Below are 25,508 nucleotides of genomic sequence, written 5' to 3'. Positions count from 1 at the left end.
AATGAGTGCAAACGCCGTTCCAGTGTTATCCGGTCCCTTATATGCACACCTGTACCATGCCTTTCGTTTCCCATACTAGTCAATCTCGTCTTGATGCCCTTGTTGTCGACCATGTGTGCCGGTGCGAGCCCCGCTGACAGCACCAAATCGTACATACTTTCCCCCAGGCTGTATAACCAGAGACATGTCCAAGCGCACGCTCGCCTGTGCGGTATCCAAAGAAGCTTTGCTGCCATTCGAGTAGAATCTGCGCGCCTCCTTCCAGCGAGATTCAAAACGACAATCAACCACCCTTGCGCTCAGAGGAATCCTTGGGCGGTCTCTCGGCAAAGCCATGCTGGGTCCCGGCAGCTGCAGTCTTCTTCTTACCCTTCCCAGCCTTCTGCCATGCTCCGTCACTCTCGCTCTTGGCTCCACGAACGTGACCACCATGTGATCCACTTGGTTTCGCCTGCGCAGTTGGCTTGCCGCCTGCCTTTGCAGACGGCTTGGGTAGTTCAGGCAAAGGCTGATCAAGCTTTAGATGCTGCTTCACCGCGCCTGTCCAAGGTGCCGCTTTGGCAGCCCTGCTGCTCTCAGCCGGCTTGGCCACAGGGGGTGTCTGTGCGCTGCTCTCATAAACAGGCGAAAGGAGCGAGTTTTCCATCTCTCCAGAGATGCCTGAGATGGCCAGATCGAGAGGAGCAATGACCGCATTCTGTGGTCCCTGATTCATGAGTTGCTGTCGCGCCGCAGCCGACAATCCTCCATTGCCCACCGGCGGCGTTTCCTGGCTCAGGTACTGTGGGTTCATGTATTGAGTGCTCATCATGGCAATGCGCTCGCGAAACGACGGGTCTTCTGTCGCAAGATGGTTGGTTGTCGACTGCATCCCATTCACCATAATCGGAGGATTGCCGGGGAGTGCCGCAACGGATCCGTTCATGGGCTGATACGGGGTTGGTTGCAGGTGCGGCAAACCATATGGTTGGTACATGGCCTGCTGCTCACCGTAAGAAGAGCGTGAGGCGGCGGACAGGCTAGCCTTAGGACCTGAACCGTTCACCACCAGAGGCCGGGAAGGGTCATTAACCCGCTTGCTGGGAGACGGCTGCGAACTGGCTGGACCTTGGGTCACATAGTCCCGAGGAGGCGCAGGGGATGGCGACCGGGAAGTTCGCTTCATCCTTCGGTCAAGGATGGTTTGAGGGAGGTCTCCAGAAGGGCGTCGTTTATTGGAAGTCCCGTTGGCGTCACTGGAAAGAGGAGCACTGGGTGCTTCGGCGGTAGGCTGCATCGAGTGTGGACTTTCCGAGAAGTATGTTGCTCGTTGGTCCTCATCAGTTCGCGGAGTGATGGCGATCGCTTTTGGAGTTTCGTCAAAGTCGACCTCGTCGGGAGTTGATGCAACGTCAGGCAGTCCGCCGTTCGCTTGCGCCATACTCGCGCTGTTCACCGAGTGGCTCGTCGGCATGGAACCAGCTAATGCCTGAACGTTGATAGCGGGGTGCGATGTTGATGGTGAGCGGGCCGCCGGTTGAGACTGCGATCTAAGCGTGCTGCTTGAAGCGGCTGCGCCCTTCTCGCCGTTGAGCGCTGACCTCTGCATGGATCGCCGATAGTCTTGCTGCGAATGCGCAACACCGTTGGTGCTTGCAGGCGGCTGCGAGAAGGCGTATCCTCCCTGGGTAAACAGCGCTGGCGCCAAGGACATCCCATACAACTGGTACAAATCTGGCCGCATTGCAGCCTGTAGCGGTTGTGGTTGCGGCAGCGGTTGCGGCTGGTTGTCAAAGGAATTGGTGCGCGACCTGTCCGACGAGGCCGACTGCCCAGGACTTGAAGCGGTTGCCATCATCTGCTGCGCCATTCCCTGGTGCTGCTGCTGTTGATGGCTGTAGGCCTGCTGCGCGTACAGCTGTTGCATATGGTGGGACTGATACAAAGCCATGTAATCATGTGGATACGGATAATGGGCATACTGCGGGTTCGTGTACCATGACAGATCCTGCTGCGTGTTGAGGATCGCCGGGTACATGCTGCTCGCGTGGTCGTAAGCTGGCTGGCTGGAGGATGACCGTCTGTTAGACTGAGAACTACCAGCGTTGCCTCGGTGGTTGTTGTGCCGACCTCCTCTATTGCCGCCACGACCACCGCGGGCGTTGGAGCTGGTATTCGACTGGGACGCGCTTCGCAACGGGACCGGTCGTGGCGCAGGAGCCTGGCGCGGCCTCTCAATCCGCTCCTCTTTGGGATACACGAATTGCTCGCATGCTTCGTGAAGCTTAGCATCAGATATCAGGTCGAAAGCCCGCCTCAGCTCCCACCGCAGTCCTCTGAAGGTGTATTCGTCCGCAGTGTTGGCCAAGTTCCGCTCTGTATTGAACGGTTCCTCCACGCAGAGCCAATTATTACCTCCACCTCGCCATCTTTTGTCTGATTTCGGAATCACTCTACCCAACCGTATCGACAAAACATACTTTTCGTAGTCGAACTCGTGTGCATAGAACCGGAAGAATTGGAACAGAAGATCCGCCACGGAGGACTTGTTGTCGTTGCCGAGCCCCTTGAGTCGCTTCAGGTTGTCCGCAAAACTACTTGGCTCGGCACCAGGTCTTGACACTTTGAAGGGCAGCGCGTGAAGAGTCGGCAAGACCGAGGGCGTCCGTAGCTGCAGGAAGCCAATGATAAGACATATCCACGTGTAGGAACTGAGTGTACCCCCCAGCCCTGCGTCATTGATTATCCTCTTGCGTGTCCAGTACTTGATGATCATCATCAATTGTCGCACTCTGGGGTCGATTTCGGCATATATTCGCACCATTCGAGTGTTCTCGAGGGCGGCAGTGTTGTTGACGTTCATGTCACAGGCAAGGCACAATTCTGGATCCCAGATCTTGACAATGGGCACCTTAGCGCCAGAGATGCAGACGACCTTTTCCATGCCGTCTAGGAAAGTCAGTTCTCGAACATAAGTAAGTGGGCCAGGGGCAGCACATACGCCGATCCAACAGTGCTGCTATCCTGCAGACATTCTCCATCTCTTTCCAGTCGGTGGTGATGCACACATCCACTGCCCGAGGTTAGCAAATCGACCGGCTCTACCAGCAAAGAGAACTAACCATCTGAATCATCCGAGCATAACAGGTTTCCAGAGGACCCAAAGAGATGCGCCTTGATATCGTGTCCCGGCCATTCATCGTTGAAGATTTTCTCCAATTTGCGCAGCAGTTTCTGACGGTTCTTTTCGACTCTCTCGCTTGGTAATAAGCGGGTTTCGTAGAGCTCGCGCATGTCTTTGGCCAGACTGCGCTCTTCCTCCTCTGTCAATCTCCCTTTCACGCTGCCCAACGGTATAGGTTCGACACTGTATTTGCCACCGTCGTCGTACGGGAACCGACGTCGTTGAATCATTTGCGACGTTTCGTATGGACAACCTCTTGCGTCCGACCTTGGCGGCGGGAGAGGCTTCAGGGAAGGAACATTGCCGTTTGTCTCGGAGTAAACCGATCGTGGAGAATGGTTACCGCCAAAATGCTCACTAGGCGAAGGCTCTCGTGACTCGACGGAGAATTGCCGGGCTCGCTGATGGGGAGTGGACGGCACCGAGCTCGAGTACGGAGCACTTTGGGAATGTAGCGGCGCAGAGGACGTTGTCGATCGGCTACCAGCGTCAGTGGCCTTGTCCTTGAGTTGCGTATGTCGAGGCATGCTGGCATTAGACGAGGCGTCCTTGTTAGATACTATGACGGATCTGTTCTTGTCCGAGTGTGTATGCGGTCGGCTCCCATGGCCTCCAGCTACAGCCCCCTTTGTCCACGAATGATCCTTGAGAGACACCTTGCTTGACGAGCGCGACCGTGTCGCTGCCTGAGCGTTTGAAGCCGACAGCACAGGCGGCAGTGGCGAGTTCTGAAGGCCACCCCCTCTCGTAGGCGACACGAGCTTGTTGTAATTCGCGACTTGGGCGTGGTGGAGGTGGAACTGATGCGGCAGCCAGTAGTAGGGGATCAAGGTCTGAGCATAAGCCGGCGCGGGCGCGAGACTGGTAGAATGCGCGGCGAGCTCAAGCGAACCGTCCAGATTATGGCTTCGAGATGCGTGGTAGGAGTACGAGTTCGGAATTGAGCCGGTGGATGTGACTGTAGAATTCGCCTTCGGAAATGTGGTGGAGGTGGTGGTCGAGGAAGTGGAGGTATTCGAGGTGGGTCTGGTGGCAGAAGCGTCCTTTGTTCCGGTCGCTGCCACAGGTGCAGTGGCCGATGATGTCGTCGACAGAGACGCTGCTGTGTTTTTCCAAGCAGGTATCAAAGGGAACGGGTAAGACTGCTGGGTTTCTGCCGTCGAAATGCTGGAGTCCATGAAGCGGGTATTAGCTAGCACTGTTGAGGCTCACGGGACCGAGGTGAAGCTCGCCGTTCTGGCAATCGACACAGGTAGGCAGCGACAGTGTGGTCTTCGATGATGGCGCAGGACAAGCACCAAAGGGGAAGAAATCCGCGATATTGAAAGACAGTGGCCAGGTGAGCGGACGAGCGACTGGTCGGGAGGAATCTCTGGCCGAAGTGCAGCTACCTTTCGGATCGAAGCACGTCGTACACACCAGGGGCACGCTATTTCGACTCCGTCCACCGAGGAAGACGCCGAGCTGTCGCACTTTGTACAGTATAGTCTCACGTCCAGTCGCCTCAAGCGTCGAGTGACAAACAACCGGTAAAGCTGCACGCGGAGCGCATGGAGCGAGGCGCGTTGTTGTCGTTGGAAGCCTGGTCGACTGTGGCGGCCGTTCGGTCGTTCACGAGGCAGTTCTGCGCTATGCGAGGTCGGTATCGTAGTCTCGAAGAGTCTATGGTGCAATGCAGGCTAAGTCATGGACAAAAAGAAAACAAGGAAGGACGCAACTTGCTCTGCAAGTCGCCGGTCGTAGATGGTTGCGCAGGTACAAATCCGAGTGAGCGTACTCCGTACTGGGCGAATGAGTGGGCGAGGCGGACGGTGCTCAGAAGTGCACAGACAAGAGATGATGTTCGGGCGAGGATGAAAGTATCAGCTGCTCTGATGATCGTTTGTGGTCGTCTTTGTCCCCCAGCAGCATTGATACTTTGGAAGGACGGAACGACGTGATGCGCGCCCGGACGGTGATAGTGGTGGTGGTGATGAAAGGGGCTCTGGCTCCGACTCGATCTGTGGGGCAGGTGCGGTCTTAACAGTTGTAGGTGTGCACGTCGCCCATAACTGTTGCTGCTGCCACAAGAGACGACTTAAACACGTGCACGGGATCAATCTCCCTCGCCACTTCCATATCTCCCACTACAAAACCCGCCATCTCATTAACAACAGTCGATCTAGAACCTGGGACGTGGCTTCTGAGCCGATGGTGATGAGTTCCAAGGACTGGTAGGGCGGGCGGGTGCACTAAAGTGGACCTTCATGTCCTTGAACTCTGTGTGTGAACAGCGCCAGCTATAAGTCAGGGGCGAAACATGGTTACTGTATTAGCTCGTTGCTTATGCTGTACTAGTGAATTGTCTTCCGCGTAACAGTGACTTTGAGTTTCTGGTCAAGATAGGCTTAGCAAGCGGGCGATCACGGCCCAGTCGCCATCTACGTTCACTGTCAGGGCGCAGTTGCAAACTTGCAGTGGTCTTTGGAGTCTCTTGGGGGCCGCCACGCAAATGTCCTTGACCCCACATGTTAAAGCCCGGCCGCACTGGCAAGCCACGGCCTGGGCCCATGCTATCAGCCGCCAGAAAGAGCGGCCCGGCGCAGGAACGAAATGCTCTCCATGTCGTCACAGTGCACGCATTCTGCTGGTTGATAAAAGTCAATGATACTGTGATGAGGCCAGACAGTTTCTCACGAGCCTCAGGTCTGAAGCATCTATTTTAAGTGGAAAAGGTTTCAAATGGTATTTGCAGGCAGGGGTACGGTCTTGCGGGACGAGATCTCCAGACCCTGAATGGGTCCATAGCAGCCCTGGCGGCCTGGCCAATTCCCGGTTACAGGCGCTCTCAAGGGCTGCTGCTACGCGTGTACAAAACTCGGTACGAAATCAGCCGCCGGAGGACCTAAACCTGAGGTACGGACTTATCACCAATTAACATGAAGCACATGTTGAGCCAGCAGCAGCACTATTTCACGCGTCTCTTTCGTGTCTATGTCCAGGCACCATCAACATCGTAGCAACTACCGCTCACAAAGCTGCTTTCTGGCCCTAACAAGAAGAGGACCACGTTGGCTACCTCTTCCGCCGTTCCTTGTCTGGGGAAGGCAATCGGGTCGTCGAATGGCGCACCAGCAGGCCGGCCGGTCATGTCCCAATGCTTCTGCATCATGGGCGTATATATTGGTCCAGGTGCCACAGCATTCACCCTCACTTCCCGCTGACCGTTCTCTTGAGCAGCCGCTTCAGTCAACCCTATGACACCGTGCTTGCTGGCGGAGTACGCTGCATAGTTGGCCATGCCTGGCCCACTGGTGAGCATGACGACCGTCGTGACATACTGGCACTCACCTCGATGTCCATGGATGGACGCCATGTTCACAATGGACCCTTTGTCCTCAATCACGCGCAGCTGCGCTCGCAAACAGTGCATCACCCCCGTCAGGTTCACGCCGATGATCTTGTGCCACTCGCCATCGTCTTGGTCCCGCACTACCTTCTGGCCGTGATCCTTCCCTGTGACGCCCGCGATATTCGCGGCCCCATCGAGACGACCAAACTTGGCCACGCAGTCGGCAATCCAGTTGTCCACTTCCGCCCTCTGCGAAACATCAATCCTCGTCACAGAGTACGGCGAAGACTTGGACGAGAACTCGACCTCCGCTTTCTCCAACGCTGACGTGTCGACGTCACCAATGCAGACGGTGCCTCCTCGTTCGACGATCTTGCGAGCAGTAGCGAGACCAATGCCACTGGCGCCCCCGGTGACTGTGAATACTTTTCCCGCGAGAGACATTGCAGTGCTCAATCTGGGTGGTCTCCTAAGAGCGATTAGCTTTTTGCAAGAGTCGTCAAATTCACCGCACCTTTCCGGCGCAGCATATGTCGGTGCTGCGGAAGGATTTCCCCGCCGGGTGAATGTTGTCACTCTGCAGACTACGGATGAGCACCGCCGGGCAATACGCGCCGAAACCCAAGCAACATTATGTCTACAGCGTGATTCACGACACCAGCAGCATCGACGAGTGCAGCAACTTTTCAATCTTCATCATTTGATCTGTTTCGTCGTCTTCTTTACATCTTCTGCTCCTGCTTCGCGCCTTCGATGCTGTGGAGGTAGGAGACCCTATCCTTCACGTAGAGCTCGGCGCCAACCGCATTACCAAGGCTTGCAGCGCCGCCATCCAGACCGCCAGCCTTAATGACGGTCATGTCAGGCATGATCTCAAGCTCGGTGTACAGGCTGGATCCGCAGTTGGAGCAGAAGAAGTGCTTGTTGATCTTACCCGAGTCACCCGTGATGTCATAAGCCTTTGGGCTTCCTTTTATTCGCATCAGCATCTCATGGTACGCTCGGCGGTATCACAGGCAAACCACACATACCCTTGTTCACCTGGAAAGAGGTTCGAGCCACGACAGCGTTGGAGGTGAAGGCACTGCCAGTCCACTGCTCCAATGTCAGCGCAAACAATATCCCATGTAGGGGCGGAAGCTAACCTTTTGGCAATCAATGCAGTGGCACAGAGCCTTCATTGCAGGCTCGCCTAAAATGATCAGTAGGGGCTCCAATTAGACACACCATCACCAAGAGGGTGCTCACCAGTGAACTGGTACTCGACCTCCCCACACATGCAGCTTCCCTTGGTGGTCATATTTGCGAACTTGGGCGTTTGCTTTCTCGATGAATTCGGGACTTGACTTGGACATCAAGGTTCACCCCGCCTTCAACGCCCCTTTTATACGTACGAGGTAGACTGTTGCCACGGGTATTGAAGCCACATACCGTTAGATCGTGTGGATATTCACTGTCCAGAAGGGAGCTTCCGACCTGCCACAAGTTGCCCATAACCCCACAGGACCTGGGCTGGATCGGCGGGGAATTAGTGGGCTACACCTCCGCGTCGAGCTTGGCACACGTCACGAGTCCACGACTCACGACGACGCAGCAGCCGATACATCGCGCTCGTAGATATTGTTCACTGTTCGATATTTTCAAGCTGAACATGAACAACATCAGTTCATTACGAAGACCATGAGCGATGGTAATTGTTCTGATTAAGTTGGCCAAGTCCTCTGGGCTTCCAAGTGGGCAGATACGGTAGATGTCTACGGCACAAAGGATGCTACAATGCACCATGTTTCCGAAATAACGTCGTTCACATCGCCACTGTGGTCATTCACCAGCAGCTATGAACGTTCCCCGAGAACGACTTCTTCCTCCTCCGCCGTCACCCTGAGAGTCCAGGCCAGTGGCGATCACGAATCGTTGTGATCGGTCACGTCTCCCGAAATACCAGTCGTATCACTCTGCCCAAGCGACTCGACCAAGCGCGCCCACTTGTCCAAGAAGCCCTGAACAGCGTCTCTTGTGTGGTGCTTGTAGCTGAAGGAGATCCCCAGAACAAGTTCGCCATTCCACGAGTGCGACCGACATGATCTGTGACGGGAGCAAAGTTGTCAACGCAAGTGACAGACGCTTTCTTGGAAGCCGGGGCACTTACAGCCTGGGCGTGCTCTCATCCGTCACGAGCTGATACCTTGCGAGCTTGAACCTGCTCTGCTCGTCCTGATAGACGCCATCAAACTGGTTGTCCCCTGGCGGATCCGACACATAGTTGACACTCATATCCAACTTCGGGGATGACTTGTTGACGCCGGCCCTAGGGAGAAGATGGTGGATGAGCGCAGTCTCACGTATTGCAGACTTTAACTGGATGACTTACAGAGCCATCTGGAGAACGAACGCTGTTGCTGGTCGACGAAGCTCACCTAATGCTGCCACATCCTGGCGCTCAGAAACCGCGTTCCATTCGTTCTGAATCTGCTGCGCAACCGTCCAGAAACGCTCTTCGCCCTCTAGGTCCTCGAGCAGGGACACGGGTGTCCGTATAATCTCCAACAGACCAACCGCGAAACCGACAAACCTGTTGCGCTCGCCCCACGGCTTGTTCAGATCCCTCGCCCGCAAGTCAACCCCGGAAATGACGGTGGCGACCTTGTCCTCAGTGGGCTTGACCTCGTCGTAGAGAGTGATGACCAGTGCGGCTTGGATAGTGGCAGCCAGCCGGACGTTGTTGGCCCTGGCCCGCGTCCTAAGATGGCTGAGAAATTCCGTCTCCCCATTATGAGCGTTTGGAATAGTATAGGTCACAACGCCTGTCCCTCGCCTCGCTTCGTCAGGCTTCACTAACGGCGGGAGGGATATCTGGGGTCTTTTGTTAACATTATGAATCGTCAACTGGGAAGGGTAGTGACGGTACCTCCTTTGGCATCTGCGCCAGTGACTTCAATAATTCGTTGGAGATGGGAGCAGCGTCTAGAGCCGCCGGTTGAAGACTGTCTCCCTCCTCGCCCCATGAGAAAGAGATTGACGAATCAGAGGTGGCGAGCTCTGTCAGGATATAATTCATGATGGTCCTGAGACCTGCACCGTCCACGAGAGAGTGGTGGACGTGAAGAAGTAGGTCGAATTCGGTGATCTGCGACTTGCTAGCTTGTTCAGGACTCATAACGAGATGGAGAAGCGCAGAATCGCCGATAGCCGTGGGCAAGACAGCCTCGCGACTCAATTGTTCGTACTTGGCGAGCCAGCCCCCTGGTGCTTCTACATACTGCACCGTGCGCTTGGCCCAGGTGGCCACCCCCTCTGCATCGTGGACACGATAAATCATTTCCTTGCTGCCCCTGACCTGGATCGCCACTGTCGGATGAGTCCATCGCGTAGCTATGAAGGCCTGCTCTAGACGCGAACTGAGTGTCTGGATATCGAGCGTGGAAGGCACAGAGCGGTCGACCGAGACAGTCACCCCTAGAGATGGGCAGCTTTGGCCCAGGGCATACTCATTGAGCATGGCGAGAACAAACTCGGGCGTGGTCAAGGTTCGGGAGTACAACTCCGGTCTCGCCTCCGATTTGGCCCATGGGTGGAAAGTTGTACGTGAACACATTGCCTTGTTATGAGGTCTGAGCAGCCAGCGTTGGTGTGCCGCGTGCTCTCTCAAGGCGTCAATGATATCAATGCCACAAGGGCAAGCACCCTCTTTATAGGATAGAAATAAGGCCGACCAGTGATAATACATGACGGCAATAGCACTCGGCGGGATTATCGACCTCGACGCAAAAAACATGTATCGAGCTATAAGCGAGTGTCAGGTCGCTTACATTTGATGTCCTCGTACTGCAATTATGCGCCGGGGCGCTGGCGTAGAGATGCCAAGCAACAGAATGCCTGCATCGAGCAGCGTACTCACAAACTTTAATCTTTCATCTAGCAGAAGGGCCAAGCATGACAATGCTGACAGTAACGAGGGTCCCGGAATCTGGCAGCATCCGTGCCTGGAATAAGTGGATGATCTCGGACCTTTTGACGACATTGACCCATATAGGAGGGCCACGATTCCCTGAAAACATTCCCCATCTACTCCAAAGCGGTATAAATAGTATTTTACGCGATTTCAGCCGCAGTGGTGTTGACTGTGCGAAACCTTAGCTGTTGCCCAGATCCACGCTCCGCCGGAATTGACTTCAAGTTTAATACCAGATCTACGAGTCTATTGCCCATTGGGTTTCCTTTTAAGTTTGCCTAAGCTTTGGTTGCAATGGCACGGACCTCGTGGCTGGAACCTTCCTGACCCTTGCATCTACAGTAAGCAGCAGCGCTTGGCATGACACTGGCCAAGGCATCGTGAAGGTGATGAGACGCATACTACGTACATGTAGATACGCACCGTTTGATGAATCCCCCGCGTTTTTGTTCGGTGGATTTTTTTGGTCGGCCACACTCGCTATTGATGTTTGCCCAAGCCGACTCGAATAGTAGGGAAGGCCGAGTCAGCCCTATGCCCGTGCTTGAAGTTGATCAACACGTTGTAAACTAACCGAAGGGACATTTCATTGCCGACCAAAGCTGCACGGTGCTACTATTAGGGTCGACCCGCGCTGATCAAATAACGCCTCAGCGATGTTCCAAGTTTATGGAAAGACACATGCTCAAGCCACTGTGAGTGTGCTGGGAGCGTCGAGTTGTACAAAGACGACCTTCCAATTAACCACAGAAATTCCATGAGTGAATTCATGCCTAGAATCATTTGCTCATTATCATCACGCTGCGTAATCACTAAACCAAAGCTTCATTCCACCCAATGTTCCTTGATCAACACCATCCACCCACTCACTCGACCAACTCCAACAACGTTGCTTCCAAGAACTGCTTCTGCTCGGTGACAAAACTCCTGGCCTCGCTAATATCAAATGTGCGGCCACAGCGCTCTCTGTCCCTGATCTTCTTCTCCATGGCTCGAATTCTCTCCTCAAGCACCTCGAGCCGGTACTGTGTGTACTGGCCGTAGAGCTCAGGGAGCGTGCTGATACCACGCACCCCGGTGAGGACGACCTCGTCGCGGATGAGGGGGTTCTTTGGTCGAAAGGAGGTCACCATGGAGATACGCTCTCGGCCACCCATCGCCTTGAGAGCCTGGTGTTCAATGTACCGACCTTGCATGACGACGGCAGTCCCCTAGAACTCTTATCAGTAGGTGTCTGGGTCTGCATCTGGGGTAACCCACCTTTGCTGGTCCCCTGACCTTCATAATGTCACCGAAACCAGTTTTCAGGGCTGTCTCGCCACCAACCATGCCAGTGCAGTCGGACAGCATCGTCACGCAGACAAACGGAAAACTGTCTCTATGCCATGCAAATGCTGAATCGTCCGAATTGGTCGTGTCTTTGATCTGGGACAGCTCGGTGTTGGCATTGTTCACGGAAATGTTGATGTGGCCGACGTCAAACTCGATGGCAGGTACAAGTTCGATGCCTGCAATCTTGGAGACGGCAGCCAAGACCTCTGGGCTATGCCAAGCTGCGAAGATGAAGGGTGCTAGTCTTTACTGAGGTCAATTTGGGAACTTGTGTCGCAATGGGGGAACACCCTCACCTGGGACCGAACCCTCGGATCATATTCTTGGCAAAGTCGGAGGAGTACTGGCAGCTTTCCAGGACAGGCTGGCTGAATATCTCGGCTCTCATTTGCGCAATGGCCTCGGGTGTGAACAGTGAAAACGGCGTCGAAGCAGCTGTGTTGGAGATACCCTGCCCCTCGAGGCCAATCTCCCGCATGGAGTAGATCTTGTCCGGCTCGACATAGTTGAGGTGCTTCTTCGGGTCGAACGCCACGCGCTCCGGTATGCGGGCTTCGTCGATGAGATACTGTGGCAGAGAGTGTGTTGGGCGAGTGGGACATCTGACTTTGGGTCCGACGACGGTTGGTGGTGCCAGTGGAGGCAAGCTGATGGGAAGTACTGAAGTAGCCATGGGGGATGAGTTGTCGATCTCTAGCTTAGCGCTTTGTATTATCAGCAATAGGTTTCTAATTAGATGTTAAATTAGTGCGATGTAAGAATGTGTAGTATGGGCAACGCTTCGAGACTAGATCTCTACCCATTATATAACTGTCCAGGCTGCCTCATGAACATAAAGGGGCACTTGCCATCCCCGATGCCGGCAGAAGGCTAGATGATGATCAAACTCATACGCCAGGCCCCAAAGAAGAAGGATGGGAGAGAGTCCTGCGTCGGTGCGCGGCCAAAAGTGAGGCCATCATGAGCGATACGAACATCACATGGTGCGCAGGAGCAATCTGCTGTTGTGCACACATCATGGTTCTGCCATGAACTAGGCCGACAGAGAGGTATCTCATTGGGCCTCTGCGGAATCTAGATTGAGATACCATCGTGGCAGCCCATGCAGTGTTTGTCGTTTCACAACCAGATTAGGACAGTGGCCATGATTGGATTGGTGCACCGGGCATCCACGCAGCTTTGTAGGCACACACCCTCCCTGAGACCCTATGCAAAGGTCGGGGGAGGGGATAAGCAGCCCGACTGCGGAGATTCAATGTTGGTTTCGAATCGAATCTGGGGTCGAAGCGGGAACAAAGACGGACATTCTGTCCCGAGGATGGTTGGGGAGACGGCGGACGGACACCAAACCCGATCAGCTGAATGGCGCACCATGACCGGCTTGGACGGATCACTGTGGTGAGGCCGGATGTGTGGTCATAACTGTGAGTCTATCTCGCATGCTGTGCGTTCCCAAAGCCGTTCCTGACATTGCGATAGGAATCAGACCTGGAAAGTTTGTTGACAAACAGGCCTGGAGTGTTGCATCAAGTCGACAGTCCGGATAGAGGCTCTTTGAAAGTCTCATGCGTTCGATACTGTCTGGTTACCAAACAGAGAAGCAAATGCTTGACAGAAATTCGGCATTCCAGAGCGTGACACTTGGTTCGACTTCGACGGTCCGCGCGCAGGAGACGGTCAACGCGCCTGAGAGCGACCAATCGTAATATACCGTTCAGAATGATATCAACACCAAGGCTGCAAGGCACGCAGATGACCAGACAGAGGATAAGAGGCGGAGGAGAACGCGTCCAGCTACCGAGTGTCACCTGCACACGCGCACTGCACACACCCCTCAGCACGGACACCGTCCCCGCGAAACCGACATCCGGCAGTTTTGTGCTAGCCGGGCCATTTCCAAACCTTGAATCAGTTGCACAGGCGGTCAGCTGGCATAGCGGTGACCGCTGACTGGCCAGGCTGCCCTTTGCTATGACTGAGAGAATGCTTTGTTGTCGTCGACGTTGTCACCAGCCGTTGCTTGCGGGGTAGACGGTAGATAGGGAGACCCCAACAAGATAACAGCCACACCGGCCTTCGGAGCTCCAATCGCTGCCACTATCACGATAATCGCAGACTTGAATGTCCCGTGCGAGGGCCGCCCTTTCTTCCAAACAGCTGCAATCGCGAGGCATCTTAATCTGGACAGACGTGCCGCCGCCTGAAGCGATCTGAGTGTCGCTGCCTCATGTTGTGGACGACTGGAACCTAAGTCTGGAATTTGGAACCATGCCTCGCAGAAAGAGGTCGTATATTCCCAAGATCAAAGGTGCGCTCGTCTCATCCGGAATTCACTCATCATTAGTTGTTCATGCTGAATCGTCTTAGGCTGCTATGAATGCTCGCAGCGTCGCATAGACTGCGACAGAACAGAGCCGTCTTGCCGAAAGTGTGACTCCAAGAGCCTCAGCTGCAGTGGCTTTGGCCCCGTCAAGTTCAGGTTTCGCGACGGACTGTGCAGAGGGAGCAAGAAGCCAGGTGAGAGGAGATACTGGAGAATGATGGCGAGCGCTGCAGCAGGTGTTTCGGCGCCATGCAGCATCGATTCCAACAACACCACGCAAGCAGTCCAATCGCCCAGAGATACCACAGAAGACGACGAACCAAGTGCCTCTGGTATCTTGACCGAGTATGCGTCAAGTAGCGACACTTGTTTCTTCAGTGACGACGACGCAGCTGCCACAGTAGAACAACATCAAGATGGCGACCTGGCCTTGGCCTCACCACCCAGCCCGACTGAGGACGTATACCGAGCTGAATACGCCTACTTGTCTCCGGGACTGTCCTTATTAGACTCTTCCACGAGATTCCTATTGTCACATTGTGTGTACGTCATCAGCAGACCAAAAGACCATGACTGACCAACCAGTTTCCGAGCAGATTGCACCTGAAATGGTGGTCATCGACAGCACATGCAATGGATTCCGGCATCTAGTCCTGCCCATCGCGCTCACAGACGATCTCGTCCTGAGCGCCGTGCTCGCCGCCTCCGCCTTCCACCTGGCGGGCAATAAAGGCTACAACGCACATCCCGAGTCATTGTACGCAGGCGCCATTCGCAAACTACAACAGCGGCGGGAGCTCACGGGCTGCGATGTCGAGACAAGACAGAGAGTTATCCTGGCTATCGTGGTCCTTCTGGTGGTGGTCATGATCAACGGCTGCTCGGACTTTCCGGTTATGTTCCGGATGCTCCAGTCGGCGCTCGACGCCATTGGTGGCGAGGAAGAACTAGTCCACGGTGGAGAGGTGGCCGAGTTTTCTCTGCGGCAGATCCGAAAGTAGGGCATTCCAAAGGTCATTTGAATGTACTGGCTAACTAGCGTGTAGAATGCGCGTGTATGCTGCCCCTTTACTCAGTCCGGACGCAGGCCTCCATGCCATGACGGCACAATCAGCCGCCAGCTTCGACTGTCTAACGTACTACATGGACAGATACCCACAGCATGCAGAGAAGTTTTTCATCCTGGCTGATCTACGGCGTCAGGCATTTAGCATATACATCGACCGTGTGCTAGGCGTACCATGGGTCAACGAGGACAGAGTCGAGAACTTTATCGAGACTTTTGGAACGTTTCCCCGTGACGCGCCAGGGGAACATATTGTTACGTGGTCCAGTTTCATTGTGGCGTCGGAAACGAGGAATCCCGACAGTCAGGAGTTTTTCAGGGCATTTCTGACCAGGCAGTATACAAGGAATGGATTCGGGAATATCCCCAGAGCGCTAGATCTGTTGGAAGCTGTGTGGAGTTCTGGTGGAGACGTGGACTGGCCAGCCCTGTTGCCTGAGCCCAAGGTGTTCATCATGTAAACTATAAATCAGTGCTTGCTGTAATGAAAGCTTGATACCAGGATCCTCACAACCGCGCTTGAAGCCTCAACGCTTCGCTGACCTCAGCAGCCCCCTTTTCGCCCGAACACAGCGCACCCTCCATGTAGCCCTTCCATTCCTTCGAATATTCAGTGCCGACGAAATGCACGTTGCCCACTGGTTTCCCGTACACATCTGCATACTTGGTGTGATGGCCAATATCCGTGATAGGGGCCAAGGCCCCCTGGCTGAACGGCTCATGCTTCCAGACAAAGTCATACACCTCAGAGGGATGATAGACGTCGGCGTCCCTCTTGTTGCCGACATTGTATACCTGCGCGAGCTGCTCTATCACTGCCGTCCTCCGCTCGTGGGGGTACAATTTGCTCCATTCGACGCCGTTACTCCCATTCACGAAGCACGTCAAGGCATATACACCCTTGCTGTCGACGGATGTGTCGCGGCCAATGTTCACTGGGCCGGTGTAGCTGATGAAGAATCCGTTGAAGCCTAGCTCCCGCCACCACGGCTTGCGATACATAACTATGCACTTGTTGTAGTGGCCCAGCTTGGTCGAGTCGTAGACGCTGCGGTTGGGTGGTGGGAGCGGCGGTGTTATGTTGAGCCCTTTGTACATGGCGCTGGGAACGGAGATAATGCACCTGCGTCCGTGGAAGACGGTGCCATGCGTGGTTGTGACGGCGACGTGACGACCGAGGTCTTGAATAGAGGCGACAGGCTGGGACAGGTGGATATGCTGACGCCCTACCAAGTCGGCGAGGCCCTCGGCGTACTGCTGCGTGCCTGGCTACGTTGTCAGAAAGTAGACAGATTGAGGGCAGCTACACAGATATCCTCACCTTTCACAAGACGCTGATGCTGGCCGCCTGTCTTGTCGTCGGCGCGGATGGAGAAGAGTCCACCATTTGTGCGGCAGTAGTCGATGAAGAAGGCTGCCGACTCCTCTGTTGAGTTCACCCCATGCATGACTTGCGCCCAGACATTGATCATTTTGATCGTCTTTTCCCGTGCACCCAAATTCCTGATATACTGATCCAGGGTGAGATTGTCATCTTCCGGACGAGGAGGCTCTCTCTTGAGGGACTCTTTCTGGATATGATCTCGGATGCGCTCCAGATCCTTTTTGTCGTCGGCAGCGAACTTTTGACATCAATACTCAATCAGTCTTGCCATGCAGTATACATGGGACTCACATTTGGCGTGATGCCAAAGGGAAACTCCATGCGCTCATCCTTGCCCTCTTGCATGACTGCCTTGCCCTCCAGCCGCTGCGTGACCGTCTCGAGGCCGAATTGCTTGGTGTACTTGGCCATCCTCTTCTGGGTGTTCAGGTTCACCCATGCGGCACCCAGGTCAGCGACTCCGTCGGCGGACGCCAGAGGCACACTCCATACTTTTCCGCCGACGCGGTTGCGCGCTTCGATGACGGCGACACTGAGACCAGCTTGCTGCGAGGAGTAGGCGGCCTGGAGGCCACTCAGGCCGGCGCCAATGACGAGGACGTCGAACATGCTAGTTATGTCAAAGGGGATTTTTCAACCGCTGGAAAAAAGCACACAAATTCTCACAGGCGCGCGAGGGGACAAGATGGGGATTGGGGCTCATTAATATGATGTCTGGGTTTTTCCTAATCGGGTAATTTCCAAGAGAGCACGGCGGAGAACCACAAAAGGGGGATGAAGCTGCTGGGCCTTCACAACCCATGCCCTCTTGGATTCATTCACCTACCTTGGACATGAATTCACATGATGAAATTTTCCTATACAGTCTCATTTATGGCTCTTGAGGCTTACAAGCTCGTGACCGGGGACACACGCCGTGCTGCCTTGACCCGCCACAGTCGGGATCGGCATCGTACACCGGGAGCGCCAACCCGTTTGTGGTAATTTCGATGAGAGATCGTTGCTCACCTTGTGACCTGCCAGCCTTGTTCACTACACCTCTTCGACGCAGCACAGCCCGATAACGGGATCGGTTAGTTTCATAGAGGGGTCGAGCATCAGCGCAGTTTGACGACATGTGCTGTAACGCATCACCATCCCCAAAGGTTTCCAGACTCGCCCGGTTCTAGCCCTGCCCTCAGGCCATGGCGACACTTCACAGTTCACTCTAATTGGCGACTGGGGCAATGGAGCCTAAAGATAGACGACCCCGCGTATTGCGGCACGTGTTGATGAACTTGATCGTGGGTGATCTCTTGGGCGACATGTTGCACTCGTACACCTACCCTACACTAGGCTGCAATAGCAACAGCAACTGCCCACAGCAATCCCACCCAGATCTTTATCATGGCAAGATAGTCGTCGATGGAGATCTCAATATCGCACGCGCTATAGATTCTGGATTTACAACATTAGGGCCCATCGCCGAGTTGCCGAGTTGCTAACCACCGCGGTATTTGGGAGCACGACTACTCTTTCTTGCCCAAGATCACACCAATTCGCACACGATATAGTGGACACGAAGGATTCGAGAGGCCCAGGAGACTGACTATGGCACGCTCTTCCACAAGCGACCTCAATGGGAGAGCGATAACTAACTGTTCACCGAGATGCGCCGAAGACACACTAGAAAAAGAGATTTGACGTGTTCTACTCCTAGAGCCACTGTCTGAAGCAAGGGTCTACTCGCGGTGTAGGATAGCGTTTTCACCTTCACCATAGTATGCCATCCGTCCGTCTGGTATCATCCATCCACGACAGCCTTCAAGTACTCGAGCATCTAGTCCATCATGTGAAGCAGCTCGAGATAGCATCCATCTCGACCTTGGTCGTCACAGAAGTTAGAACACCACAGTCCCACAGCCGCCAACGACACCATCCCTGCCGCCCACGGCATCTCCATTTTTACCCGGCTGCCCGCATGATGCACTCCTTCAGGGGAACCAACCAGCCAGGCCCCAGGGGTTCGTGGCTCGTCCGTCAACCAATTTCCTCCTCTGACACCATCCTCCAAGTCCAGTCGACCACGCAGATCCCTCGCACCGCCGATCACCATGCTCTCCAGCCTCGGGACCAAAGTCGCCCTCAAAAAGGTCGGCCTCCCCTCCTCGACCTTTGACCTCTCCACATGGTCTGCGCCGGCGACTGGCACGGCGCGTCGCGAACCAAACAAGCTGCGCAAGAGGCAGCCCACGCCCGAGGAGGAAGCGGAGAATGGCTGGGCGTCCTGGATGGGCTCGTGGAACGTGCAGAGTCTACCGCTGACCATCAGTCCGTGGTTCGCGCCGCCCCCGCCACCAGTCCACGTCGCGCGCGTGCCCAATGTCGGCGACAAGGCGCCCGTGGACAGTCATGCGCGGCTGAAGCTCGGTGGGAAGAGGACGCTGGTCGTCTTCTTGCGCTGCGTGGGCTGTGCCTGTACGTTTTCCTCATCTCTGTGTTACCTAGACTATCGCTAACCGAGACCAGTCGCGCAAAAGACATTTCTCGCCCTCCGATCCATCGCGAACCGCCACGTCGGCACGATCCGCTGCGTCGCCGTGTCCCACTCGTCCCCGCACGCGACCAAGAAATGGATCGACATGATCGGCGGCGCCTGGGACGTCGAGGTCCTCATCGACGAGCAGCGCAGCCTCTACGCGTCGTGGGGGCTGGGCCTCGGCAACTTTATGTACCTCTTCCACCCGGCCGCGCAGGCGCAGGCTTGGAAGGAAAAGGGCTGGCTCGGCGACGAAGTGGCTGCGGCCGTCACACGGATAGGCGCCGTGTCGGAGGACGACGAGGGGGGCGTCCTGGGCAACAAGTGGCAGGAGGCGGGCGCCTTTGCCGTCGACACCAAGGGCACAGTGGTCTGGGGAGGTAAAGCGACACGGTCGGACGATATGATGAATCTAGATGAGGGGGCCATGATTCTAATGCTATGAAAGGGAGGAAAACAGTGAGCCATCATCTCACTCACTTGGCTTGGAAGGCCTTTCCTGTGCTGACGTTGACCTTGTGCCAGCGGCCCCAGACGAGATACCGCGCAAACTGTACGGGCCAGTAGACGTGATACAGCCACCACCACGGCCACGGGTCCCAGGTCTCAAAGGTCCCGTCCTTCCAGTACTGGACGTGCTCAACAAAGCTCCGAAACTCGGGCGTTTTGTGCGGGAGGGCCGGAAAGTCGCGGTACAAGGGATACAGGAGACGCTCGACAACCTCCTGGCCGAGCCAGTAGTACTTGTGCGGGTCGCGCGGCACGACGAGCGGTCCCCTGCTCGGCGTGTCGTGGAGAACAGAGAGGTACTCGGCCACGAGCTCGGGCGTGTCGTTGAAGAGGACGACGGCCGTGTGCACGCGTGGGTTGCACTCAATGGGGTAGACGACGACCTCGCCCTTGTCCGCGCCAGCCTTGACCAGAAAGTCAAAACTGGCGTGGCCGGTGAACGTCTCGCCGAGCGAGGCGGCCAGCTTCTCGGTAAACTCCAGCATGGCGTTGCTCAAGGGCGTGTCGGGGTCCATAGCCTTGTAGTGCATCAGGAGCTCGGACGAGGGACACGACACAAAGGCGCGCACCTTGCCACGGATGACGAGGGCGTGCGTGCAGAACTCAAAGCCCTGGATGAACTCTTGCACGATAAACTTGCCGCTGCCGAGCGGGATGCTGTCCAGTCTGCGCAGCGTCTCCTCCTCCGATTCCAGGGGCAGAAGCGGCATGTCGAAGCGCGCAATGTCGTTGACGCCAATGGGTTTGATGAGATAGCGCGTTGGCTCGCCCGGCGTGAGCTTGAGGCCGCCTCTCTTGGCGAAGAACTCAATGATATCCGACCGACTCGAGACGATCTGCGTGTCGGGAATAGGCAGGCCCAGCTTGTGGCAGAGCGTCATGAACGAGTCCTTCTCGTGCAGAAGACGAACGTGCCGCGCGCTGAGCTGAATGGCCTTGGCACTCGTCTGCGATTCAATCATGTCCCTGGCCAGACCATCCTGAATCGCAGCGCTGACGTCCGAGTTGGACACCCAGATGTCGACCTTGTCCTCGCGCACAATCTTGAGCAGCGCCAGGGCGTATTCGTCATCCTCAATGTCCTCGTCGTCGGGCACCTCCTCCGCCGCTGGCCACGGCAGTGCGTAGAACTTGTCAATGGCGGACGAGACGCGGCCCTGCGACAGGGCGTGAAAGTCCGCGCCAATGACCCGGTGGCCTGCGCGACGGAAGTGCCGGGCGAGGGCGAGACCCTTGGCCATGCTGACGCCCGTCACCAGCACGGTCTTTTTGTCGACGGCGCCATTGCGGCCTGGCCTCGTGCCCAAGAGGCGCGAGTAGAGGTCAATGCATAGGATGACGAGGGTGTCGATGGGCAGGAAGACGAGGCTGAGCACCAGGAGAGCCAGGTTCTTGATTCTATGGCGCCAAAAGTCGAGCATCTTGCCAACGATGGCGAGGCCACTCCAATAATGATGTTTACAATTGAGAGATAATTAGGTGACGGCAATTAGCTGTCACAGGTCATGGTGAAGAGGATGGTGATGTGGACGGGCAGCATCCGCTGTCGCCGCGTCGGGGAGATTGATCGCGCCGCGCCAAAAAAGTTAAAGACGTCATCATTGGGTTTCGATTTTGCCTTTCTTTCCCGTCTTCTGCGTGTCTACGTACCTTACTATGGAATTGAGGCATTTTACGAGGCGAGAATGGCCGGACAATTCACTCCGTTGGCAGAATGCCATGTTGCCTGCGTATGGGACTTTGGACTTACCCATGTCGCTCTACGGTAGCTTAATGCTATGGCTTACGCGGAATGATGAGAGGTTGAGACATGAGCAATGCGCAGTCTATTTTTCATCAAGAATATTATATCAAGAAACAGCGAGCAGCGCCTCTATCGACATGTACTATGCGTTCGAGTCCTCAAGCCACCTTGCCCTTGCATCTCGTCACTTCAATGCCATCCTGTGATATGTTAGCCACCAAATAGCAGTCCCAACGTCCATTTACTCACCGGCACGCCCGTCGGCTCAAAGCTCTTGATCAGCTCGCTGCTGTACACCAGCCTCGGATCGCCCTTGATCATCGTGTCCAGCCTCTCGGCCCCATGCGTCTTCTCGTACTGCTGCGAGTACCGATCGTCAAAGTCCTCCGTGCCCAGCCCGCTGGACGAGGTGGACGCGAGGAAGACCTCCTTCTTCTTCTCGACGGGACTGCGCACGTACTCGAGGTAGGGCGGGTTGCCTGGCTTGATGACATTGTCCGCCGCGAGTACGGTGCCCTGCTGGATGAGGCCCAGCTCCTCGCATAGCTTGAGGTCTGGTAGGTAGGCGGGCTTGTAGTGGTCGATGAACATGAGGTCGACCTTGTCGAGGCCCTGCTGCGCGAGGCGACGGATGCCCTCGTCGCTTGACCCGACGACGACCTTGACGACGTCGCTGAGACCGGCGAGGTCGACGAGGGACAGGATGACGGCGGCGAACTCGGGGTTGCGCTCGAGAGAGTAGTACGTCTTCCCACCAGCATCACGCACCGCCGCGCCAAAGAGGACGGCAGAGTAGCCAACGTAGCCGCCCAGCTCAATCTGCTCTCGTCAGCCAATGTCCCTGTCTTGGTGAGCAGGGTCTTACCATGATGTTTGGTTTCACCTCTTTGATCAGATCCGTGACAATCCGGCCCTTGTCCTCGCCAACGTTCATGAGATACTTCTTTGTCCGTCCATACTCGTCAATGGCAGCTAGGACCTTCTCGGGCGACCCCCGGATCTCGTCAATGTTGGGTCTGCTGTACACAAAGTGCAGCAGCTCAATCTCACGGCCGTCGTCGAAGAAGACCTCCTCCTGGGCGGCATACGCCTTGCTATCGTCAAAGTTGGCCATTGTGTCTGGACCTGAATCGAGTGCTGTGACGATCTTGGGAAGTGAGCCTATTACTTTTTTTTTCTTTCCCTGCTCGCAGATCAGCTACTTACTATGGAGTAGCTATCAGCCAAGCTCCCAAGCTCCTCAAGCTTTCCCCTCCCCTCCCCTCCTCCATCACCACCAGGAGCAGCTGCTCCTAGCTTCGCCGTGCCGTGTCTTAGATGCGCAGGTTACCCGCCCATCCATCGTGGACCTTGATCGAATCCTGCATACCCGTCCCGTTCATACAGGCCGTTTGCGGGGTCATCTCGCCACGCAGTCACCTGCTTTCGCGCAATTGTGCGACTCCCATGACGCGCACATGTTGCACAGCGCGTCGAACCTCTAGCGGTCATGGACTACCTCCCTCATTCACAACGCCAAGCAGGTTTCATACCAGATCTAAGAATGGTAGATCTGTGATTGACTTTCCGATCTCAATGGCACTAGGCGCTTTAGAGTTCAGATCCAGGGGTCGAGCCACCTGAACCTTTTGCGTCCCCTCCACCTCGAGTCGAGTATTGTGCGCGTCTGGAACTGGGATGGGAGGGCGCATCGGAGCAAGGCAGAGATCGCAGAGGGTCGCAGCCCTCCTGTAGATGGCATGCAGGACGATGCCGGCTTCAGTTCCCCACGACACCTTTCCAGAGATGCCGAGCTTGGGGCGACGAGACCCTCCCACCCAGCAGCAGTAGCAGCCGAGCTTGTCGATTCTGTGGCCACCACGAGGTTCTGTCAATGAGTCTGATTGATTAGTTGGCTAGACGTGCTGCAAGGTCTTCGTTCGACTGTCTCAAGTGTCGGAGGATCAAGGGCCTGGCGCCCACTCGAGCTTGATGGCTCCGACTCTGGGCATCATGACTCTCTAACCATTGCTTCTTGACCTGCACAGGGGAAGCGGCAGCATCGCCCGTGTACACAATTTCTGAAGCTGGTGTGGAGTTGTCAAGCCCGCTACTGGTGTTGGCGAGCGGATCAGGGGCATTGTCGTGAGCATCATCGACTTTCTGAGAATGCCATGTTCTCCCACCCCAATGTACAAGCTACCGCACTGGAATGCGGTAGCTGCCTGCGTTAGCAAAGTGCACGGTACCGCAGGCAGCATCGGACGTACACTCGCTCGATCTCGTCTCGCATGCAGGGCCGCTCGTCCTGGACCCGTGCTTCTCGAACGTATCCGGGACTTGTCGATGACAGCAGCGTTGGCTGTTTTCACAAGTTCATTGTACTCGATTTCCTACACCGCACTTGAGGACCCCACGGTCGATCGCGGCAATGTGGAACGCAAAGTCTAGATGGACGACGGGAGATAGATCTGTTCCCATCTCTTGTACCTGCTTCCACCACCGCGAGCAGCCTGGGAGAGGATATAAAAAGCCAAGTACATTGTACCCTCATACATTCCCTCTCCCTCTTTCCTCCTGTATCCTTCCTCGTTCAACAGCCTCCTCCTACACCCTTTCAACAACCCCCTGATCCTCTTTTCAAGAAGATATCGAGCCGGTCCTTTCCTTGGCCGCTCACCCCCCCAACCCAACCCAACCCTGCCGCCATCATGTCTGACATGAAGGCTACCGTGGAGCCCACCACCGAGGGCTTCAGCGTCACAGGTTACGAGAAGATCGAGTACGACTTTGAGTTCCTGGACAATGTCCTGGATCCGGCCAACGCCCAGCTCGCAGAGTGCTACTCTCGCTGGAAGCGCTGCCTGGCCGTCATGGACATGAACATGTACGGACTGTACGGCCCTGCCCTGCAGCGGTACTTTGACCACCACGGCATCGAGCTGGTCGTCCACCAGACCCAGATTGGCGAGAAGGCCAAGGGCATGGACACGCTCCTGGGCATCGTCGACTCTATGAACGATTTCGGCGTGTACCGCAAGGAGCCTGTCCTCGTCGTTGGCGGTGGTCTCGTCACGGATGTGGCTGGGTGAGTCTCCCCCATCGTTTCTCTCATTCTTACTAACCTCTCCCAGCTTCGCCTGTGCTTCATACCGTCGCAACACCAACTACATCCGCATCCCCACCACCGTCATCGGTCTCATCGACGCGTCCGTCTCCATCAAGGTGGCCGTCAACTACGGTCGCTACAAGAACCGTCTGGGCGCCTACCACGCCCCCATGAAAACCTTCCTCGACTTCACATTCCTGCGCACCCTCCCTACGGCGCAGATCCGCAATGGCTTCGCGGAGCTCATCAAGATCTCGTCCTGCGCCCACGGCGAGACCTTTGACCTGCTGGACCGCTACTGCGAGGACCTCATCTCCACCGGCTTTGGACGCACAGACGATGCCAACGAGGAGATTAAGGTCGCGGCCGACAAGATCTGCCGCGCGGGCATCCACGAGATGCTCAAGCTTGAGACGCCCAACTTGCATGAGATTATGCTCGACCGCGTTATTGCCTACGGCCATACGTGAGTTCTCTCCAGCCTTATTCCCTGAACATCAAAGCTGACCCAAATTGCAGATGGTCTCCCCTTCACGAGCTGGTGCCTGACCCGCCCCTGCGTCACGGCCACGCCATCTCCATCGACATGGCCTACTCAGCCACGCTCTCCCACATCCGCGGTCTGCTTTCGACGCCCGACCACCGTCGCGTGCTCTCCCTCTTCTCGCGCGCCGGCCTGTCCATGGACCACCCCCAGTTTGACAGCGACTGCCTCGAGAAGGCCACACAGGCCATCCTTAAGACCCGCGACGGCAAGCTCCGCGCTGCCGTCCCCGTCTCGCCCATGGGCAAGTGTGTCTTCCTCAATGACGTGGAGCACGAGGAGATGGCGGCCGCATTGGAGGTGCACAAGCGTATCGTCAAGGAGTATCCCCGTGCTGGCGAGGGTATCGAGGCTTACGTTGACGGCAGTGACACGGGCTACAACGCACAGGGCCGTCCAGTCGAGGAGATTATGGCCACGAATGGCTTCGCCAAGACGAATGGGTCATTGAAGAATGGGGCTACCGCGACGGTGCAGCAGATCAAGGAGCTTATGGGTGGGTGTGAGCACACACACGTGCCCGAGCCCGTCGCTGTGGCGAATGGGTCTTCAT

The 25,508-nt window shown here is 55.9% G+C and overlaps 11 protein-coding genes across 11 annotated transcripts; 4 read left to right on the top strand and 7 right to left on the bottom strand.

The window, feature by feature from the left end:
• Nucleotides 1-112: 112 nt before the first annotated feature.
• On the bottom strand, nt 113-4,527 carry F5Z01DRAFT_232751 (uncharacterized protein). The gene is made up of 3 exons (XM_046258325.1): nt 3,102-4,527; nt 2,981-3,052; nt 113-2,928 (listed from the first exon to the last, which is right to left on the bottom strand). The coding sequence occupies exons 1-3, from the start codon at nt 4,339-4,341 to the stop codon at nt 284-286; spliced, it is 3,957 nt and encodes a 1,318-aa protein (XP_046116459.1). The 5' UTR covers nt 4,342-4,527; the 3' UTR covers nt 113-283.
• F5Z01DRAFT_232750 (uncharacterized protein) lies at nt 4,528-5,142 on the top strand. Its single transcript, XM_046258324.1, has one exon. It carries the CDS (start codon nt 4,714-4,716, stop codon nt 5,101-5,103), a length of 390 nt encoding a protein of 129 aa, XP_046116458.1. The 5' UTR covers nt 4,528-4,713; the 3' UTR covers nt 5,104-5,142.
• Nucleotides 5,143-6,134: 992 nt separating this feature from the next.
• F5Z01DRAFT_625624 (short chain dehydrogenase/ reductase) lies at nt 6,135-6,938 on the bottom strand (the record flags this gene model as incomplete). The annotated part of the gene is made up of 2 exons (XM_046261437.1): nt 6,135-6,445; nt 6,494-6,938. 2 exons carry the CDS (start codon nt 6,936-6,938, stop codon nt 6,135-6,137), a joined length of 756 nt encoding a protein of 251 aa, XP_046116457.1.
• Nucleotides 6,939-7,077: 139 nt separating this feature from the next.
• Nucleotides 7,078-8,096, bottom strand: F5Z01DRAFT_232704 (Mss4-like protein). The gene is made up of 4 exons (XM_046258323.1): nt 7,743-8,096; nt 7,640-7,686; nt 7,526-7,589; nt 7,078-7,464 (listed from the first exon to the last, which is right to left on the bottom strand). The coding sequence occupies exons 1-4, from the start codon at nt 7,792-7,794 to the stop codon at nt 7,217-7,219; spliced, it is 411 nt and encodes a 136-aa protein (XP_046116456.1). The 5' UTR covers nt 7,795-8,096; the 3' UTR covers nt 7,078-7,216.
• Nucleotides 8,097-8,398: 302 nt separating this feature from the next.
• Nucleotides 8,399-10,089, bottom strand: F5Z01DRAFT_638401 (uncharacterized protein; the record flags this gene model as incomplete). Its single annotated transcript, XM_046262363.1, has 4 exons — nt 8,399-8,579; nt 8,644-8,802; nt 8,866-9,347; nt 9,403-10,089. 4 exons carry the CDS (start codon nt 10,087-10,089, stop codon nt 8,399-8,401), a joined length of 1,509 nt encoding a protein of 502 aa, XP_046116455.1.
• Nucleotides 10,090-11,279: 1,190 nt separating this feature from the next.
• Nucleotides 11,280-12,665, bottom strand: F5Z01DRAFT_232693 (uncharacterized protein). The gene is made up of 3 exons (XM_046258322.1): nt 12,075-12,665; nt 11,707-12,022; nt 11,280-11,657 (listed from the first exon to the last, which is right to left on the bottom strand). The coding sequence occupies exons 1-3, from the start codon at nt 12,449-12,451 to the stop codon at nt 11,313-11,315; spliced, it is 1,038 nt and encodes a 345-aa protein (XP_046116454.1). The 5' UTR covers nt 12,452-12,665; the 3' UTR covers nt 11,280-11,312.
• A 1,222-nt stretch (nt 12,666-13,887) lies between these two features.
• On the top strand, nt 13,888-15,668 carry F5Z01DRAFT_232658 (uncharacterized protein). The gene is made up of 4 exons (XM_046258321.1): nt 13,888-14,086; nt 14,146-14,640; nt 14,687-15,098; nt 15,148-15,668. The coding sequence occupies exons 1-4, from the start codon at nt 14,047-14,049 to the stop codon at nt 15,626-15,628; spliced, it is 1,428 nt and encodes a 475-aa protein (XP_046116453.1). The 5' UTR covers nt 13,888-14,046; the 3' UTR covers nt 15,629-15,668.
• A 6-nt stretch (nt 15,669-15,674) lies between these two features.
• F5Z01DRAFT_690806 (flavin-containing amine oxidase) lies at nt 15,675-17,281 on the bottom strand (the record flags this gene model as incomplete). The annotated part of the gene is made up of 3 exons (XM_046266134.1): nt 16,843-17,281; nt 16,489-16,789; nt 15,675-16,432 (listed from the first exon to the last, which is right to left on the bottom strand). The coding sequence occupies exons 1-3, from the start codon at nt 17,158-17,160 to the stop codon at nt 15,675-15,677; spliced, it is 1,377 nt and encodes a 458-aa protein (XP_046116452.1). The 5' UTR covers nt 17,161-17,281.
• A 947-nt stretch (nt 17,282-18,228) lies between these two features.
• F5Z01DRAFT_690802 (uncharacterized protein) lies at nt 18,229-19,514 on the top strand (the record flags this gene model as incomplete). The annotated part of the gene is made up of 2 exons (XM_046266133.1): nt 18,229-19,008; nt 19,060-19,514. Exons 1-2 carry the CDS (start codon nt 18,645-18,647, stop codon nt 19,512-19,514), a joined length of 819 nt encoding a protein of 272 aa, XP_046116451.1. The 5' UTR covers nt 18,229-18,644.
• Nucleotides 19,515-19,545: 31 nt separating this feature from the next.
• Nucleotides 19,546-22,641, bottom strand: F5Z01DRAFT_744382 (putative O-methyltransferase; the record flags this gene model as incomplete). The annotated part of the gene is made up of 5 exons (XM_046266919.1): nt 22,189-22,641; nt 21,573-22,142; nt 21,330-21,337; nt 21,230-21,280; nt 19,546-20,977 (listed from the first exon to the last, which is right to left on the bottom strand). The coding sequence occupies exons 1-5, from the start codon at nt 22,435-22,437 to the stop codon at nt 19,546-19,548; spliced, it is 2,310 nt and encodes a 769-aa protein (XP_046116450.1). The 5' UTR covers nt 22,438-22,641.
• Nucleotides 22,642-24,013: 1,372 nt separating this feature from the next.
• On the top strand, nt 24,014-25,360 carry F5Z01DRAFT_601274 (3-dehydroquinate synthase; the record flags this gene model as incomplete). The annotated part of the gene is made up of 3 exons (XM_046260754.1): nt 24,014-24,390; nt 24,437-24,877; nt 24,931-25,360. Coding segments are annotated over 3 exons (1,248 nt in total), but the record flags the coding sequence as incomplete, so codon positions are not given.
• Nucleotides 25,361-25,508: the final 148 nt, after the last annotated feature.

This window comes from Emericellopsis atlantica (genome assembly GCF_019669845.1).
Source record: "Emericellopsis atlantica unplaced genomic scaffold F5Z01scaffold_21, whole genome shotgun sequence".
Classification (NCBI taxonomy): domain Eukaryota; kingdom Fungi; phylum Ascomycota; class Sordariomycetes; order Hypocreales; family Bionectriaceae; genus Emericellopsis; species Emericellopsis atlantica.
Note: the sequence above shows the minus strand (reverse complement) of the source record. Positions and strands in the feature narration are given on the sequence as shown.

Coding starts and splice junctions, on each gene's coding strand:
- F5Z01DRAFT_232693 (XM_046258322.1), bottom strand. CDS start 12,451: ATGGCTACTTCAGTACTTCCCATCAGCTTGCCTCCACTGGCACCACCA. Junction 12,023..12,074: donor ATCCGAGGGTTCGGTCCCAG/GTGAGGGTGTTC, acceptor ACCTCAGTAAAG/ACTAGCACCCTTCATCTTCG. Junction 11,658..11,706: donor AGGTCAGGGGACCAGCAAAG/GTGGGTTACCCC, acceptor TAAGAGTTCTAG/GGGACTGCCGTCGTCATGCA.
- F5Z01DRAFT_232704 (XM_046258323.1), bottom strand. CDS start 7,794: ATGACCACCAAGGGAAGCTGCATGTGTGGGGAGGTCGAGTACCAGTTC. Junction 7,687..7,742: donor GGTCGAGTACCAGTTCACTG/GTGAGCACCCTC, acceptor TGATCATTTTAG/GCGAGCCTGCAATGAAGGCT. Junction 7,465..7,525: donor CTCTTTCCAGGTGAACAAGG/GTATGTGTGGTT, acceptor TGCGAATAAAAG/GAAGCCCAAAGGCTTATGAC.
- F5Z01DRAFT_232750 (XM_046258324.1), top strand. CDS start 4,714: ATGGAGCGAGGCGCGTTGTTGTCGTTGGAAGCCTGGTCGACTGTGGCG.
- F5Z01DRAFT_232658 (XM_046258321.1), top strand. CDS start 14,047: ATGCCTCGCAGAAAGAGGTCGTATATTCCCAAGATCAAAG. Junction 14,087..14,145: donor GTATATTCCCAAGATCAAAG/GTGCGCTCGTCT, acceptor GAATCGTCTTAG/GCTGCTATGAATGCTCGCAG. Junction 14,641..14,686: donor GAGATTCCTATTGTCACATT/GTGTGTACGTCA, acceptor CTGACCAACCAG/TTTCCGAGCAGATTGCACCT.
- F5Z01DRAFT_232751 (XM_046258325.1), bottom strand. CDS start 4,341: ATGGACTCCAGCATTTCGACGGCAGAAACCCAGCAGTCTTACCCGTTC. Junction 3,053..3,101: donor ATGCTCGGATGATTCAGATG/GTTAGTTCTCTT, acceptor AACCTCGGGCAG/TGGATGTGTGCATCACCACC. Junction 2,929..2,980: donor AGCAGCACTGTTGGATCGGC/GTATGTGCTGCC, acceptor TGACTTTCCTAG/ACGGCATGGAAAAGGTCGTC.